This window comes from Zootoca vivipara, chromosome 1 (assembly GCF_965207765.1).
Source record: "Zootoca vivipara chromosome 1, rZooViv2.hap1.1, whole genome shotgun sequence".
Taxonomy (NCBI): domain Eukaryota; kingdom Metazoa; phylum Chordata; class Lepidosauria; order Squamata; family Lacertidae; genus Zootoca; species Zootoca vivipara.
The window spans coordinates 108,588-127,633 of record NC_142582.1 but is presented as its reverse complement, the minus strand read 5'-3'; the positions used below and the strand labels follow the sequence as shown (position 1 = coordinate 127,633).

The following is a 19,046-nucleotide window of genomic DNA, read 5'->3' as shown; positions in this document are numbered from 1 at the left end:
CCCCCACAGGCCCAAGCCCTGGCACATGGAAAGGGAGGGAGAGGGGGAGGGGCAGGAGGAAGGGATAGCAGGCAGCAGCTCTCCATGGAGATGGGAAGCGGAATTTGAGGACACGGAAGAAGAGGTGTGGGTTTCACCGAGGTCAACGACGTCAGAGGCAGGAGAGGACTGGCAGAACATTTTTACTCCCACCAGCTCTGACGCCACTGACTTCTTGGGATTCCCGTCTTCTCAGGGGGAAGGAGAAAGATCGCAGGATTGGGGGGAAATTTTTACACCCACAGGCTCGGATGCCACAGACTTCTTGGGGTTTCACTCGTCCCCAGCAAGCGGAGAGCCACTAGGAAGGGGGGGAGAGGAGCCTGGGAGGGGGATGGATGTGAGGGACGAGGGATACAGGGAAGTCCCTCCCATCTTAAGTTCCAGCCCATCCCCAAGCGCGGGAGAGAGTAAGGAGAGCTCTGCCTCCAGCGGAGAGTCAGGAAGTGGTGTCCGAGGCTCAGGCAAAGTTGTGGAGCCCAGGCCGCAGGTGGGACAGGAAGTTGGACGCACAGGGGGGAGGCCAATTCCCCCAACTCCCGAATTGCGACGCAAACGTAGGGGGAAGAGGTTGGGTCTGCCAAAGCTGTGGTGCTGGAAGAAAACGCGCCAATCGCCATTCGGGAGTTCAGACACCTCACCTTAAGGATGCATTTTTACTGCTCTGAACACTGTAAATAATCAGCACTTAATAAAAACCTTAAAAGACCATGCTGGAGTCGTTACTCTAGAGTAGCCATACCAGGCCCTCTGACAGTAGGCATTACAACCATTTAGAAATACTAAATACAAACTACTCTGGTTGCCGTTTAGCTTGGAGCGCTGAATGTTGACTCCTGAAAGAATATGGAATTCTGCAGGTTTTTGTTGCCGATTTACTCTTGTTGATTTTCTAATATGTCATAATTTTAGGAGCATACCCAAGGCATTTTAAATGTATTATGGCCATACCTGCCAAGTTCCTCTCTGAAAAATAAGGGACCAGACTGAAATTAGCATACCGGAAGTAGCGCGACGGCCATTTTGGAACTGGGCAGAGCATGCTCAGAAGTGACTTTTGATGCTGCTGTGCCCAGTTCCAAAATGGCTGCCGCACCAGAAGTCGCGCTGCAGCCATTTTGGAACTGGGCAGAGCAGCATCAAAAGTCGCTTCTGAGCATGCTCCGCCCAGTTCCAAAATGGCCGCCGCGCCAGAATAAACTGGGGAAAAACAAAAAAATCCGGTTTTTTCGGCTGGGGACAGCTGGAAAAACGGGGGTTTCCCGGAGAAAACGGGAGACTTGGCAGCTATGATTATGGCACAGACCAATTATGCAACATGCACGTATACTAATAAAGAAGCTGTAGCTGCAACTGTGGGCAGACAAACACCATACATTGAAAGCACATGCCTTTACGAAAGGATCCTGGGAACTGTAGTTTTTTTAAGGGTGCTCAAAATTGTAGCTCTTTGAGGGTGAAATAGTTCTCAGGATTCCTGGCTGAGGTGGGAAGCCACATGCTTTAAATGTGTGTTGCATGTGCCTTATATATACTGTGTGGATCTGCCCACAGCTGAGTGAACACTTTGGTGGCAATTCCTGCTTTGCCTCTCTGTAATGTGTGAAATGGGCCCTAATTGCAGCTGCCTTCTAACAAGTGTCCTTTTCTCTTTTTCAGCTGGTATGGGGAGCTTACCAATTGCACCTACCAGATTGCTGGGAAAATGCATTGCTTCTGGCCAAACCAGCTAGTGGATGAATTCTTCATAGCGATTCACAAGCACTACTTCAAAAACTGCCCTGTCTCGGGAAGGGCTTTGAGAGACCCTCCTAACACCATCTTGTGCCCGTTCATACTGGTACCCATTTTTGTCACGCTGCTCATGACAGCCCTGGTTGTGTGGCGGAGCAAGCGCAGTGAGGGCATTGTCTGAAGTTCTTCAGAACCCCAAAGTCTCCAACCCGGATAGGCGACTGAAGCAGAACACCAAGCAAGCTGTGCTGAGGAACAGCTTTGTTACTCCTTGTGAACACCAAAAAAAAGAGAGTATTTCTAGGCAATGCTACCCAGAGAAAAATGTTGTAACTCCACATTCTCTAGCTTGCCAAGAATTTTGTTGAATCCAAGAAAAAGCATCAAGGAACTGAACCACTTTTTTCAACAGCCAAATTCTTTTCCTGTATTCATGATTTGACCATGCTAAGGGCATGCCTGCACCAATGTCTCCTTCAGATTCCCTTTGCCTTTGGGATATTTCTGGTTTTCTCTTGATGCCCTTCTGCCACACATCCTTACAGTGGGACCCTCGCATTACGTTACCTAACGTAACTTTCGGGTTGCAAACGCGGCAAACCCGGAAGTGTATACTTGCGGGTTTCGCCACGTGTGCATGTGCAGAAGTGCTCTATCGTGCCGTGCGCAGAAGCAGCACCTCATGTTGCGGACTTTCCGGGGTACGTAAGGACCCCCTGAATGAATTAAGTTCGTATCCCGAGGGTCCACTGTATTTAGGATTGTGGGCTGTTCTTTGGGTTAGGTAACTTGCAGCTGGGAACCATCTTGGATAGGCACCCTTCATCTTTGTGGAATTGAGAAGTGACGGGCGCTGGGCAATATCAGAACAGAACAATAGAAAGCCAAGTTCCAGCTCTAGGAGAACAGCATAGCAGTGGCCAGAATGAGAGCAGGATATTTGTGCAAACAAGTATAAGGTGTATATTATGAAGAGCAAGACCACATTAAAGAAGCCCAAACTTTCAACTTTTGTGGTGTGTACCAATTAGGACACTGTCAGGATGCCTTGTAAAGAGCCGAGGTTCATTGTAGTGCATTCTGGAGTAAATGACACACAAAACCAACTGGTGTAGGCATGCCCTGAATTCATTTTGACTGCCGACAGTGGAGGAGATGAAGCTCTAGCAAATTATTATTTATATGTTTTGCCAATAATCAGCCACATAATGTATTCTGTGAGGAACCATTCTGTACCAATTAAAATGTATCCTAAGTCTTTGAAAAGTTTGGATTTGAATTTTTATGAACTTCTGTCATTAATTAGTAAATAAATTATTGCTAACATTGTTTGCAAACAGTAGCAGCGAAACCCTAACAGTTCATTAACATTGGAGGAATTCCCTACCAAGTAAGTACCCATTTGAAGGGCTTTCATGTCATTTATGTGACATGAATGTGCGAGAGAGAGAATGGAATCTGATAGTATCCATTGTAATTTTGAATACAGTGGTGCCTCGCTTAACGAATGCCCTGCTTAATGAAATTTCCGCTTAACGAAAGGATTTTTCGAGCGGAGGTTGCCCCGCTAGACGAATGCGTTTTACGAAAAATTCGTCTAGCAAATCGCAGTTTCCCATAGGAATGCATTGAAATTCAATTAATGCATTCCTATGGGCAAAAAAAAATTCAAAAAAAATCCAATGCATTCCTATGGGATTTGCTAGACGAATTTTTCGCTATAAGAAAAGACCCGTGGAACGAATTAATTTCGTCTAGCGAGGCACCACTGTAATAGGATTCTGTTTGGTATCTGAGGAAGACTTGCTGCTGTAGCAACACGGATCACTTACTCTTTTAAAGTAAGTAAATAAAATGCAACCAAAATGTAGAAGTTGGCTGAAAAAAGCCAAGTTGCTTCAATTACTGCTTTTCCTTTACATTTCATATAATAACACCCCTCACACACATCCCTTCACTCAAGAAGTCTCAAGCTTTCCAGACGGTGTACTCTCCTGCGGAAATGTAATATGTGAACCAGATTAACAGATACAGTCAACAGAAATTCATGTGCTCTCTGCCCAACCCCCGTCCATCACTGGAGGGTCTGTGGTGCCCAGGGGGGTAGTTGGGACAGAGGGTAGTTGGGAGTTCAATAACATCTAGAGGGCCACAGGTTTCCCATTCCTGCCGAGGACCATACCTCCCAAGTCCTGGACGGAAAGATCCGGGATCGGCAGCGCGCGCACACCGGAAGTTGCGTGAACACAACTTCCGGTGGCGCTTTGCCCTTCTATGGGCACCAGAAAATGGTGGTGCCAGCGCTGGAAGTCGCTTCCACGCATGACCGGAAACACGTAAAAGCGACTTCCAGCGCCGGCGCTGCCATTTTCTGATGCCCATAGAAGGGCAAAGCGCCACCGGAAGTCACTTTTACGCATTTCTGAACATGCTCGGAAGCGACTTCCGGCACCGGCGCCACCATTTTCTGTGCTCATAGAAGGGCAAAGCGGCACCAGAAAAATGGCCGCCAGCAGAAGCCGATTTAAGGGAGAATATCGGGATTAAAAACTAAACGGGAGACCGCCGGGAAATGGTAGGAAAAAGGGGTTTTTCCTGGCGGAAACGGGATACTTGGCAGCTATGCCAAGGACGTAAGGTAGGAACAGAGCCTGGGAACTAAGAAGGAAGTACTAGCACAAGGGCACCGGGGGGGGGGGGCTTGCAACATGAAAATAGGCGTTTGTGGTGGTGATTGCGTTGGCAGTTGAAGTAGAAGCATCAAGGGAGGTGCCCGAACTATGTATTCATATTGTGATTTGGCATTAAAACAAATTTGATTAATGTGGGAACTTCCACTAGTACTTCCAAAGGTTGGGAGGGGTGGGAAGTGGGGAAAGATCCTGTGCCTTTAACAGCAGGATTTGATTTGATCCATGCTATTAAAAGCCTAAAAACAAGCCAGGAGGCTCGCCATGGCCCCACCGGCATTGCTTGCAATTGGCAGCCCTTCAAAACAATTACTTAGTCCCATTGACAGCTTTTTTCTTAAAGCAATAGGATTGTTATAGATTCTGACCAATAAAACTTGCTAATGAGAAGTAAGCTGAATCTCTACACAACACTGACTATACTTGACAAACTTAGGTCAACTTTATTCTCAAAGCAATTAAGAATGTGCAATTCACAGACACTAATTACCTACCTATGAAAATTCATTTGCTTCCAGGGTAAACTGGAATGAACCTATCTATGCCTTCATACTTACTGATTTGTTAATCAGTGACAAATGGATCCAAATGCAACATTGTTTGCCACCACTATGAAAGCATAGCTGATGCACTAGAATGACAATGGGAACCATTACGCCTGTTAACTTACTTTTTCTACGTTTCAGACCAGGCATCCCCAAACTGCGGCCCTCCAGATGTTTTGGCCTACAACTCCCCTGATCCCTAGCTAACAGGACCAGTGGTCGGGGAAGATGGGAATTGTAGTCCAAAACATCTGGAGGGCCGAAGTTTGGGGATGCATGTTTCAGACTATTTCTTCCAGAAAGATACCTGAATTTCCCTTTCCCTTCCCTTTTCTCTAGGGAATTTCTTCAACATGCTTTTGAATTTTCAGTAGTGCAAGGCAACAACAACAAAAGTCATTCTTTTTAGCATTAGGGCAATGCAGAAAGTATTGGTGCTATGCAGGGCTTTTTTTCAGCCCAAACTTGCCAGAACTCAGTTCCACTACCTCTCAGGTAGGCAACATGGCCAATATAAGAGAACAAGGGAGGAGGCATTCATGGTTAACTCCAGCACCTCTTTTTCTAGAAATATAGCGCTGTGCTAAGTGATTCTGAGTAGTTGAAACAGTAAACACTTGCATATTACACCAGTGGAAACATCCAAACTGTCTTCAAGTGTGGCCCCATGCAGAGCACATTACAGTAATCTAACCAGGGGGGAAAACAATGGGAAAGGAATAAACTATGCCAGATCTGGTGTAGTCTGTTCCCTGGTTTGGAGAAATGTTGGGGAATAGAGAAGGAATGGTTTGGCCCTGCGGACACTGCAGCTCTGACAGAAGTGCCAGGGTCATAGACATATCCATGGCAGCGCAGCAGGAAGGGGAAGTCAGATTTCCCTCTCCAGTTTCAGCACTCCATCGCAAACTGTAGAGCAGTGTTTCCCAACCTTGTGCCTCCAGCTGTTTTCGGACTACAATTCCCATCATTCCTGACCACTGGTCTTGCTAGCTAGGGATGATGGGAGTTGTAGTCCCAAAACATCTGGAGGCACAAGGTTGGGAAACACTGCTGTAGAGCATGAGGTTGGGTATTGCTTATTATCCTGGGTTGCCCTCGGGATCAGATTAAAAAGAGCCCCTGCAAAGGTTGCAAGTGATATATTGTGTTATGGAGAAACCACAAAAACTCAACACTGAAACGGGGCGTCTCTTATTACTGGTAATTTTATGTGACACCAACTGCTATGGTATCAAAGACGTCAAGTCTGCTTTGAATTAGCCTGATTTATGCTATCATTAGCTGTAGAAGAAATAAAGTAACATAGCAAAAAACAAAACAGGATAAGACCAAAACAGTATTTGCCTCTTCTAAACGACTCTGGTTTTCTTGCCTCCAGAGAATGACATGGGACAGGGCGACTGCCTTGCCTTCATCTTCCACTCCATCGGGCTGTGTGTCAAGGAGCACCTTCTTGGGGATCACAGTTCCATCCCCTCCAGAGGAAAGGTGTGGTTGGCTTCCTGGACTGGTGGCTCCCTGCACCACTGTTGCCATCACTGCAGGGAGGGCGGGAGTCTCAGCTCTCACCCTCCCTGGGTTGGTATTCTGCATGCTGCCAGCAGTGGGAGAGGATGGGGTGCTGGACAGAGGCTCCTGGGGATGTAGAAGAGCAAACTCCGGACCTGAAAAGATGAAAAGTACTCGTAAGAACATCAGAGCCCAATCTAGTCCAGCAGCATGTTTTGCACTACAGTGCTCAACCAGATGTCCCCAGGACACAAGGGACACAAGCTCTCTCCCACGGACCATTCACATTCAGAGGCATGTTACTTCTGAAATCTGAACCAGGAGGAAGATCAGAGCCGCCATGCGTAGTGGCCATTTGATAGTCTTACCCATTGTGAATTTGTTTAATCCCTTTAAAGACCAGTGAAGCTGTCCCCACATCTTGGAGCAGCAAATTCATAGCTTAACTAGGCACTATCCAGTCTCTCCCACCATTCAGCTTCATGATGGCCTCCATATGATCAGCATAGGACTGGTTGATACTTGTCAGGGTTGAGACAGACGAGGAGGAGTGGTGGCTAGTCCCCCCTGACAAGCCCCCACAGAGGCAAGCCCCCACAGAGGAATCTGAGGAATTCACACCTGGGGAAGACTGGTGGCAGCACTCAGAAGAAGAGCAATCTGACAAGGAGGAGGGAAGATCAGAACTGTAGCAAAAAGTCGATCCAGAACCAGGCCCCAGTCAGGCAGGTTATCAGATGGCCCCTTCCCCTCCTCCCTTCTCTGCAAAGTTACGCAGAGCTGAAAAACGCCGGCTGCAATTAGAAACAGCTGCAGCTCATAAAAAGAGGGGGAGGGAACCTGCTACTTAAGAGAGAGGCCGGCTGGCCACTCCTCAGCGTCTGCAACGTCGTACTGAAGTGCCTAGTTGCCTCGCTCATCTTGTCTTTGGTTCCTGTAATCTTGATCTGGCTTTCCTGACCCCGGCTTTTGGACTTCTGGCTTGAACTGATCTTGGCTACTCTTGATTCCCACGTAACTGTCTGACTTCAACTGGCTCTGACCATAGCTGCCAAGTTTTCCCTTTTCTCGCGAGGAAGCCTATTCAGCATAAGGGAAAATCCCTTAAAAAAAGGGATAACTTGGCAGCTATGGCTCTGACCAGACTGTTGACCTTAGCTTATCCGACCCTGTCTGCTGCTCTTCAGTGTGCCTACTTGCTGGCACCCTAACAATACTGTCACTTGCACCGCACAGTCATCTGGGGCAGGATCTCAGAGCTGCTTCTGCACTGGTCAGCTCAACATGCAGAAGCCCTCTTCACCTTGAGTGGCTGGAATTAAGAGAATCCACAGACGCCAAAGCAGGAGGAAGCAAAATATCTGGTTACTCACCTCTCCATGTCTCCAGGCTCTCCTGCTCTTGTGTCCTGGAGGAAAATGCCTGACACACAAAATTAAAAAGAGGAAGGCATTGAGGGGCAGGGGGAGATACAGAATCTCTTTCTAGTGGCCAGATGTCAGGGCACCCTGGGGTCTTGTGTGGGTAGGAGATAAATTTATATACCAGCTAAGTGAAGGAGTGTATCTGAAGAAGTGTGCATGCACACGAAAGCTCATATCAATGACAAACTTAGTTGGGTATCTGAAGAAGTGTGCATGCACACGAAAGCTCATACCAATGACAAATTTAGTTGGTCTCTAAGGTCCTACTGGAAGGAATTTTTTTTGTTTGTTTCAGCTAAGTGAAGTTAGATTACCTTCCTTGTTAAGGGTGTCTCAGCTCTAATTAGAATTTTGGAATATTTGCCATCAAAATTCACAGAAGGGAACTGTCATAACAGGAACTTTTTGTGGAAGTAAAATAATTTGGTAAAGACCAAATTACTTCCCTGACTTCTCCATCTCTTGATATGAAGCAAACTCAGTTTTCAAAAGTTCACAAATACCTTCCCCAAAATGTATTCCCATACAAAGATGCTTAAAATAAAAATTCTCCGTGGTGTCCTACCTGGAAAATGGCTTTGCCAGTGTATTGAACTAGCAGAGTTGAATGTAGCATACCCTACTTAAATGACTAGTATTAACTGTTAACAACTACTGATCTCCATAAGCTACCAGTTTTTCTGACCTCACCAAGTGGGCAAATCCATTCAGTAGCAAAGAGGTGTGTGTACGGCTGTATCTCATAGACAGCATTGTTAAGTGTCCATCATTCTGACCTCATTGGCTTTCTCTTTAATGAAGTCAGAAGGATGAATGCTTAACAATGCTGTCTATGAGATAAAGACCACATCCACAACATGCATTTAAAGCACATCTAACACACATCTAAAGCACATGGCTTCCTCTGAGTAATCCTTGGAACAGTATTTTACCCCTAACAGAGCTAGCCTTCCCAATATCCTAATCAAACTACAGTACCCAGAGTTCTTATGAGGAAGCCACATGCTTTTAATGTAGTCATACCTTGGAAGTCAAACAACTTAGTTCCTGAACATTTTGGCTCCTGAACGTCGCAAACCTGGAAGTGACTGTTCCGGTTTTCGAACTATTTTTGGAAACCAAACATCCAACTGGGCTTCCGCTGCTGTGCTTTGGTTTTCGAACGTTTTGGAAGTCAAACGGACTTCTGGAATGGATTCCGTTTGACTTCCAAGGTACGACTGTACTTGTGTATGTGCCCAAAGCCAGCCTTACTGCTGAGCCTTTGATTGGTGGCTTCACAGAGTTCTGCACAGGCATTGCTTGAGCTGATGGTACTGTCAAGAAGCGGCTCAAAGGGAGTCTTATATGGCCACATCTAAACACCTGCCTCCCAGGAAGAGAAGGACCAGTTGCTAGTTGTTTTTTATATGCTTGAAGATGTTTCCACTGTCCAGACCCACCAACTCTGAAACCATAGTTATTTCAATACACAGGGACACAAAACACATACACATAGAGAACACAGCTGAAAAGGGACACACAATAGAAAGTAATAAAATAAACCATATCCTGATGATTAACAGCTGAAAAGTGTCATCAATTGTCATGTTCTGTCTTCCAATACAGAATGAAAAATGTTTATTCAAAATAATTGTGAAGCACATATTATGAAACACATTTTGCACCAAAGTCCATTTACTTAATGTTGCTTTATATCCCATACTTTAATATTCTGTGATAATTAAATGTGGCTGGTCTGTGTCCCTTTGGAGAATAGAAGACACATGTGCTTTAAGAAATAGGGTTTATTCGCCTATTTACACCCTCGGTCTGTATGGAGGGGGTCCGCATCTCACAGCATGGCCCGAAACATTGCAGGCAGGCCTTCCTTCTCCCGCACCAAGATGGAGGCAAACGTTGGTTCCTTCTCTGTAGGGATCCATGATGTTGGTTTGTCTTCGCCCATCTCACCAGGGGCTGCTCCAAGAAGAGGAGTCTCCCGAGGGGGAAGGAGAGGGGTCAGCTCTTCTCCTCTCTGCCATCCTGCTGGTCCCCAGCCCTGCTTGAACCAGGGGGGCTTTCCTGAAGGGTCCCTCCTCACTGCTGCCCTTGGCTGAAGGGGCCCTGGTGGGTCTGGGGAGGCCCAAAGCCTGACCTAGCCAGGCATTTCTGTCCAGGGGTCACTGGAGGCATCCCAGGGCGAGGCATGGACCACCCTCATTTTCCTGACTTCCCAGCACCTCCTGAAGGGCTGGAGTCACAGGATCAGGCCAATCTGCAGGTTGCCCCAAATCTCCTCAGCCTGGACTGCTGCTAAATTCAGGGGGATTCCAGGCCCCCCAGGTTCCCCCAAGGATTCAGGAGAAAGCTCCATCTCCTTTGCTGGGTTTCCCTCTCAAGCAGGGCCGTCTTAAGCGCATCCAGCGCCGTGCCGCAAAGATCCCTCCAGTGCCCCCTCCCTTTCCCAAAATTCAGAGCTCGGGGCCCAACTTGCGGACCACCTCACAGCCCCAGGAGCCGCCGCGGGACCAGCAAGAGCCACTTGGGTGCTGTGCGCGTGCTGGTGGTGAAGCTCAACTGAGCAGAGCCCAGCGTGGGGGAAAGGAGAAGGAGGTGTGGCGCGGAGTCCTAGCCAGACCGCCGGAACCCCGCGCTCACTTGCAAGGCTCCGGGGCACCACCTCCTCCTCCGCTGCCTGACAACAGCCCGCTGCCGGCGCTCTCACTGCAGCAGCTCGGCGGGTAGTGGCTGAGGGGATTCCTGAAACCGAGGGAGAGGAGGCAACGGAGCTATAGGGCTTAGTGGCTGGTTGCGCCCCACCAGTGCCCCTGAGAGGCCAGCGCCCTGGCGCAATGAGCCACTAGGCCCTATGGGAAAGATGCCTCTGCCCTCAAGTCCAGAGGCCTCCGAAGGGCTGTAAGCCAGGAAAGAGGTCTGGAAAAAATTAGTTCCGAGAGGAGGGAGGGAGAGAGAGAGCAAAAACCTGGTATGGAAATAGAAGGGAGCTTAAAAAGGGGATCCAAGAAACGAAGACAAAGGAAAAAACTCCCTTCCAAGATGGCGTTCCTGCCTTTTCCTTTTGCTGTGCCCAGTGCAGGCAAGTGGCAAAGGCAGGAAGTGGAACGGGAGCAAAGGGCTCACCCCCCCTTCCTGCCAAGGGTAAGATGGGTGGAGGCAAAACCACATTATGGAGCCCCATTTTTCCTGACAGGATAACTCCCCTTCTCCCACCCAGCAGCTACCCCAAGTTTATGTTTTTTAATCCATATCCAAATCAAAATCCTAGTCTATATTTGTTCCTAGTGTTTAGGGGTAAAGGTAAAGGGATCCCTGACCGCAAGGTCCAGCCGTGACTGACTCTGGGGTTGCAGCACTCATCTTGCTTTACTGGCTGAGGGAGCCGGCGTCCAGCTTCCAGGTCACGTGGCCAGCATGACTAAGCCGCTTCTGGCTGTTTACCTTCCTGCTGTAGCGGTACCTATTTATCTACTTGCACTTTGACATGCTTTCAAACTGCTAGGTTGGCAGGAGCTCGGACCAAGAAACGGGAGCTCACCCCGTCGCGGGGATTCGAACTGCCCACCTTCTGATCGGCAAGCCCTAGGCTCTGTGGCTTAGACCACAGCGCCACCCACTGTCCCCAAGTGTTTAGGGGTATCCCCCCCTATTTTTATAACACCTACAGAATGGATTTGTGGAGGGTTTGCTCAAAAAGCAAAGTATAAATCCCTCAATTGAAATTAAGATATTGTGCTCAATTCATTCCTACCTGACCATTCAAATAAATACACTTTGTAGCAAAGTAGCTACAAATTTGTAGCAAAGTAGCTACAAAGTAGGACGAGATGGTCACCAAACTGTGGGAGGCAGTGGAAGACAGGAGTGCTTGGCGTGCTCTGGTCCATGGGGTCACGAAGAGTCGGACACGACTAAATGACTAAACAACAACAACAGCTACAATTTATCCAGTTGATCAACTCATCATCCAAACACCACACTATATTATCATCTGAAAGACAATGTCGCTATTAGATACTATATTCTCCTTCCCCTTTTGAAGAACAACAGGGAAGCTACTTTAGCCACCTCCAAAGAGGGGAGTGACAAACCTAAGTGAAGTCACTGGAGAACAAAATAAAGACATTCCCCAGGTTGAGCTTAGTTACAGAAGGCTCAAGAGTTTTCATTGTAGGCAACCAATGAATGGCCCACCTGCTCTTGTGGAGCAGATAACACCCTTAAATATGGCCACACCACTAGTGCCACACCTATTTTCCATTTCCTTACTGCTGTAATGATAAAGTTCATTCATGGTCATCAAGTTATTTTCTAAATGGTTTCCCTACATGTGGGAAAGTCAACATTAGTCACCAATTAAATTTTTATTCTGGTTTTTATTGCCAGCTGGGTGAACACTTGGAAATTGCAGCAACTTGTTCATTGCCTGGATACCCTGTTAAGATGTGAAGTTTTAATTATTCCCGATCAAGGTGATTGCTTTGCTAACTTATTGCCCTGAAGTAGCTCAATAAAGCCAACACACAGGCAAAATATTTGCCAAACTCAACACTGTTTGGCAGTGCTGCAGCAAGAGCACATTAACAGATTAAAATGATTGAAAAGAGAGGGGCGTTAGCAACTGTGTCACTATTGCCTAAAAGTACAAGACAGAGGTCAAAAGCCCCTAATTCCCATGGATAATTGCTCACACAAGCAATCTGCATGGCCATGGCCCTTTAAACTTTGCAGGGATCCCCAAACTGTGGCCCTCCAGATGTTTTGGCCTACAACTCCCATGATCCCTAGCTAACAGGACCAGTGGTCAGGGGTGATGGGAATTGTAGTCCAAAACATCTGGAGGGCCGAAGTTTGGGGGTGCCTGCTTTAAAGGGATAGAATGGCATACGGGGATCTTTGGGGGTACTTGGCAAGGTGAGAGAATATATTATTTTGCCTCTCTTCTAAATTGCATACTTGTAATTTCCTGAAGAGCTCATAGCCTGTGTTCTGGTAGTGCAAATGGGTGCAAGGAAACCAGCTGCCCTCTTCTGCTTCAGACTGCCCTGGGAATGATGCTTCCAGGAAAACAGCTGAAGCAGCCGAGCCACCACTCCAAGCAGCCAGATGACATCAAGCAAGCAAGATAAAGGCGGGGTGGGGAACCTCAGGCTTGGGGGCCAGTGGGACAGTCACTGAGCTTGCTCCCCTCTCACTGTTCCTCACACAGGAGCCCCTGATCCCCAAGAGGTGGGAAGGAACTCAGTTCCTGTCACCTCAGATTCCACCATTTTATTTGTTTCCCTTGCTTCAACCACAGACAGAGCTCAAGCCATAATGCTGCTCAAGTACAGTGGACTTAGGTCAGGCATAGGCAAACTCCAGCCCTCCAGATGTTTGGGGCTACAATTCCCATCATCCCTGACCATTGAGTCCTGTTAGCTAGGGATGATGGGAATTGTAGTCCCAAACTTCTGGAGGGCCGGAGTTTGCCTATACTGTACTTGATTTAGGCAGAGGCATAGGCGCCGCCCCCCCAGGAGTGGAGGACACCTCCAGGTGTCTTTGCTGAGGGGGGTGGCATTTGGTGTGCCTCCCGCCTGCGACTCCCAAGCCTACCCCGAGCCATTGGGGGAAGGGGGGAGCTGCGTTGCTTTGCCAGCAGCATTCCCGCCTTCCCCCTTCGTCATCAGCGGCTTGCTCTGCCCCCATGGGCAGCTCACTCCTCCCCTGGCTACACCCAAGCAGCTATCCCGTGCCTGGGAGGGCACCCTCTGCGCCCCGCCCCCCCCTCAGGCTATTGGGTCTTTTTACGGCCCACCGCAGGTGCAGAAAAGGCTAGTGGGGCTTGTCTCAAGCACAGGAAGGTCTGGCAAAGCCCATTGCAGCGAGGCCTGGCCCCTCAAGGTTTGGTGGGGGGCTCAGCCTCATCATAGCTGCCAAGTTATCCCTTTTTTACAGGGATTTTCCCTTATGCTGAATAGGCTTCCTCGCGAGAAAAGCGAAAACTTGGCAGCTATGAGCCTCATCCCATTTGGAGGGGTTGAAGTCCCTCATTGGGAGTTGGCACCTGTGGGTGGTGTGGTCAGATGAGGGCTGCCATTTTAAACTTCCCCAAGTTTAAGTGCTTCACAAAATTCCCTGTTTAAAAAACATTCCTGAATTGTAGCAAGTGATGCAGGAGCCCATCAGAAGGGATTTTTCTTTCCGTTCTTCTAAGTCCCACTAGTCCCTTTTCAGCCTGAAATAACCAGCTGCACCAATATAAAATGGGGGGACACTTGGCTTACCAGCAGTACATGTTTATAAAGGATCTAGAAGTCTTAGTAGACCACAAGATGAGTCACCAATGTGATGCTGCAGCAAAAAAGAAAAAGAAAAAAACTAATGCTATTCTTGGCTGCATCGACAGAAGTTTAGTCTCCAGATCCAGTACTGCTCTATTTTGCCTTGGTCAGGCCACACCTGGAATACTGGGTCCAATTCTGGGCACAATTTGAGAAGTATGTTGACAAGCTGGAATGTGTGCAGAGGTGGTACATAAAAACCTCTCCTGGTAAAAGCTTAATCACTGGGCAGAACTTGCATGAAATCATTGATGATGGCAGCACTCAGGACTCAGATTTGATCTGGATTGATTGATAGTTCATGGATAGTTCATAGCTACATAGGACTGGAAAGGATGTAAAGGCCACATAATTTTGCAAACTGGGTGAACAAAATTCCCTGCACTTGACATTTCTGTTTAGGTCTGGCACCTCTTGAAAGCAGTCTCTCCGGCTCTGACTGTTTGCTCATGACTGTGAAACATTACTGTTAAATATTTGGGACAAAGCTTATGGGGGTAGGTGTCAAAAAGAATTACCAGAGAAGGTGGTAGTGGCACCAGTTCAGAGTAAAGGGCTCTGAATTCCCAGTGTCATTTCTTAAAGCTAGCCAGATCTCTGTGAGACTTCCAATAAACAGAAATCTTAAGCAGAGATTTAATTACTTTTCTTTCTCAAAATAAAATGTGAGGACCCTCCTCCCTCTTTGTAACACAAAGACATTCCCTTCCCATGCAATGAGCTATGAGTTCCCTACTCTCTCTGGATAACTGGTTGGTCACAGCTCACTCATTTCATGTCAGCTCTTGATTACTAACATTTGGTTGCCAAATTGTGGGTTATAAATTAGATCCTGATGCTTTCTCAAAATAACATCTTTTCCAGCTAAAACATTTTTAAATTCCTGATGAATAAACTACATAAAGATTAATTAAGGAGTTTTGCTGTGAGAGGTTATTTTTACAAGCGGCACTGAGGACACCTTTTAAGATTTTCTATTTTTAGAAGTGTAATCATTTGCAGTTGTTATTCATTGCTTCCAAGGATCCGGGCAGCTTCCTGTGTGAATAATCTGAATCTGTCAGAAGGACACATTTTCACATAACTCAAATTGCAGTACTTTAAGACTAGGAAAATGAGATGCTATTGCCTTACAGAGCCTGTCATTTGCAACTGACTGGGATGATATGATTAGTCAAAAACCTATTCGGCACCTATTTGTTAGTTCCTCCTGTGATGCCATTAGAGAAACAATTGTCCCCCAGGGCCTCCTCCATTTTGTGACTTCTCCTCCTCCTCCTCCTCCTTCACAGTTCTTAGGCAATGAGCTTAATAGGGGAACAGTAATCTTGCCATACTTTAACTATCTTCACTCAGGAAAACTATCTGGCTTACAATTTTTCTGCTTTCACCTTCTAGTCCTTCTCCCACATTATTTCAATTTATTTCTCTTTTAGAAATATAATGTTATAAGTTTGCGGGTGCCACTAAATTTTTAGGTGCCAGATACTCCCCTAAAATTTATGGTGAACCACTGGTTTGACTCAATATATTAAATATATTAGTAATGCCTGTGCTGAGTAAATAAAACCCTATTAATAGCCTCTGACTTTTGTATCCTTTTTAAATTAACCATTTCATTTTATGAAAGCCTAGATGCAGGGGCTTAGGAAGGGGGGTGCAGTCCACCCCGGGTGTCATTCTTGAGGGGGGTGACAAAATAGCACACCATGGGGGCGGCACTTACCGCGGGGCCTGGCCTGAGGCACACCCGAGCCACGTGTCTCTCCTGGGAGTGATGCAGTGGCTCGGGGCACTGTACCGCTAAAAACAGCAGCGTGGGGCTTGCGTCCGCCAGGCGGATGACATGAGCAGCTGGCCGTGCTGCCCCCGTGGGTGGCTTGCCCCACCCCCACTGCTCCGGGTGCCAGAGCAGCGAGCTACACCCCTGCCTAGATGACAATTTTCAATTGGAGGCAGAGGAGTTAACTCCAGTTGCCTCAAATCTCCAGGGCCTGATGAGCAGCATCCAAGGGTACTAAAGGAGCTTGAGGGTGTAATGTCAGAACCTTTGTCTATAATCTTTGAGAATTCTGGGAGAACAGGTGAGGTCTCTAGATATTGGAGGCAGGCAAATGCTGCCCCCAGGGGGGAAAGAAGACCCAGGTAACTACTGGCCAGTGAGCTTGACATTGCTACCAGGGAAGGTCCTGGAACAGATAATTCAACAGTCGGTTTGTGAGCATTTAGAAAAGGATGCTGTGATTACTAAGACCCAGCATGGGTTTCTCAGAAATATGTTGTGCCAGACGAACCCGATTTCCTTTTCTGATGGAATTACAAACTTGATGGATCAGGGAAATTCTGTGACATAGTGCATCTTGATGTCAGTAAGGCATCTGACAAAACCCTCCATGATAATCTCATGAGGAAGCTTTTAAAATATGGGTTGAACGAGGTAACTGGTAGGTGGATTTGTAGCTGGTTGGAGGACTGAACCCAAAGAGTTCCTCATCATCCTGGAAAAAGTGTCAAGTGGTCTGGCACAGGGTTCTGTTCTGGACCTGTTTTTGTTCAATGACTTCATAAATTACTTGGATGAAGGAATTGAGGGGATGCTCATCAAATTTGCAGATGACACCAAACTGGGAGGGGTAGGCTAATGCCACAGAAAACAGAATCAGGATTCAATACGACCTTAACAGAATGGAGAACTGGGCCCAAGCTAAAAAAATAATAATTTCAATAGGGACAAATGTAAGGTTCTGCACTCAGGCAGAAAGAACCAGATGCACAAATATAGGATGGGGGACACCTGGCCTACTAGCAGTACATGTGAAAAAGACCTAGGGATCTTGGTGGACCAGTAACTTAACATGAGTCAATAGTGTGATGCAGTAGCAAAAAAGAAAAAGAAAAGAAAAGCTAACACTATTCTAGGTTGTATCAACAAAAGTAATGCCCAGATCAAGGGAAGTAATAGTGCTCACCTGGAATACTGTGTCCAATTCTGAGCACCACAATCTAAGAAGGATGCTGACAAGCTGGAATGTGTGCAGAGGAGGACAACCCAGATGATCAAGGATCAAAAAACCAAGCCTTATGAGGTGCGGCTGAAGGAGCTGGGTATGTTTAGCCTGGAAAAGTAGAGACTGAGAGGCGTTATGATAGCCATCTTCAAATATCTCAAGGGCTGTCACAACGAAGAGGGAACATTCTTGTTTTCCCATGCTCTTGAGGGTAAGACTCAAGGCAATGGCTTCAAGTCACAAGAAAGGAGATTCCGACTAAGCATTCAGAAAAACTTTCTGTCACTAAGAGCTGATCAGCAATGGAACAGACTCCCATGAGAGGTGGTGGACAAGGGGTCAGTAAGGTTTACCTCGCCTGGGCCGGTTCACTCCAGCGGAGATCCCTCAGTGGGCCGGCTCACACGTGCACCCACAACCTTCGGCTGCCTACCCCTGTGGTGGACTCTCCCTCCTTGGAGGTTTTTAAGCAGTGGTTGGATGGGCATCTATCATAGATGCTTTAGCTGAGATTTCTGCATTGCAGGGGGTTGGACTAGATGATCCTCAGGGTACCTTCCAACTTTAAGATCTATGAGTTGGGAGAGATTGGAAGGTTTTGAGACTGTGAGAAAACTTCTGTTCAGTGATTGCATGATGAGTACTGCACAGTGGTACCTTGGTTCTCAAACTTAATCCGTTCCAGAAGTCTGTTCCAAAACCAAGGTGCGCTTTCCCATAGAAAGTAATGCAAAACGGATTAATCTGTTCCAGACTTTTTTTAAAACAACCCCTAAAACAGCAATTTAACATGAATTTTACTATCTAACGAGACCATTGATCCATAAAATGAAAGCAATAATCAATGTAATAAATAAAACAGTACTGTAGATGAGAAAAGTTAAAATTTTCTTAACTGCATTGATTATAGTCATCGTTTGGATGGGGGGGGCATTTATCCATTTCCACAGTTACACAATCAATCAATCAACCAATCAATAGCTGAACTGGGATCCACACAGTTGCAAAAAACAAATTAACTGAAAAAGCCTCAAAACAAAAAACCGCAAATTAAATAGGAAAAAGAAAACACTAAATATAAGCTCCAAATATCATCTCAGAACACTGCAATCGGAAACTGAAGGCTTGAATTACAATGGGGAAACAAAAATGAACAGCACAACAGGAAACACAGGGGGAGCACAAAACGAAGCACTTCGACTTCCAAATAAAAGTTCGAAAACCGGAACACCTACTTCCGGTTTTGTAGCATTTGTGTTCCAAGTTGTTTGTGAACTAAGCTGTTTGAAAACCAAGGTACCTCTGTACTGTATAAAAAGAAATGTTGCTAGCCTGTCTTTTTTTAGCAGAGCCGAGTATAAGTTGACTGATAGTACACACAGATGTATGTACTGTATGAATGCACGAAGAAATGTAGTACCGCCACCTTAATGTATTAAAGGAATAGCTTTGTTTTTATGGAAAGAGTTTGCATATCAGACCAGTGCACTGCAGATTTTGTGTGCTGAGTTGATTCCTCTGCACAGCTCATGTACTAGCTAAGCAGAGCTACCATTTTCTCAACAGAATGAAAAAAAAAGGGTAACTAAGCATCAACTTCTTCCTAGGAATGTTATAAAGCACTGAGAACACACAAAAATCTGGGGAAAGGAAAGAGAGCTAAAACCTTCATAATTTAATTCTGAAATGTGATGCAAGGCAGAAGACGCTTGGGATTGACTGATAGCCTTGATACACAAGGAGGTGGCAGGTTTAAAAGACTCTCTGA

The 19,046-nt window shown here is 46.6% G+C and overlaps 1 protein-coding gene and 1 long non-coding RNA gene across 3 annotated transcripts in view; one reads left to right on the top strand and one right to left on the bottom strand.

Moving 5' to 3' along the window:
- The window catches only part of RAMP1 (receptor activity modifying protein 1), a 42,440-nt gene extending 39,401 nt beyond the window's left edge, over positions 1-3,039 (top strand). The window contains exon 3 of the mRNA XM_035140713.3: positions 1,699-3,039. Coding sequence (XP_034996604.1) covers positions 1,699-1,954 — 256 coding nt within the window. The 3' untranslated portion in view covers positions 1,955-3,039. The remainder of the gene's footprint in view (positions 1-1,698) is intronic.
- Positions 3,040-6,198: 3,159 nt separating this feature from the next.
- LOC148687440 (uncharacterized) lies at positions 6,199-17,849 on the bottom strand. 2 transcript variants are annotated; one of them, XR_015951367.1, is made up of 3 exons: positions 17,632-17,849; positions 7,894-7,942; positions 6,199-6,675 (listed from the first exon to the last, which is right to left on the bottom strand). It is a non-coding gene; the product is annotated as an uncharacterized LOC148687440 (long non-coding RNA). The 2 variants fall into 2 exon arrangements; XR_015951366.1 differs by lacking the exon at positions 17,632-17,849 and having other exon boundaries at positions 7,894-8,016.
- Positions 17,850-19,046: the final 1,197 nt, after the last annotated feature.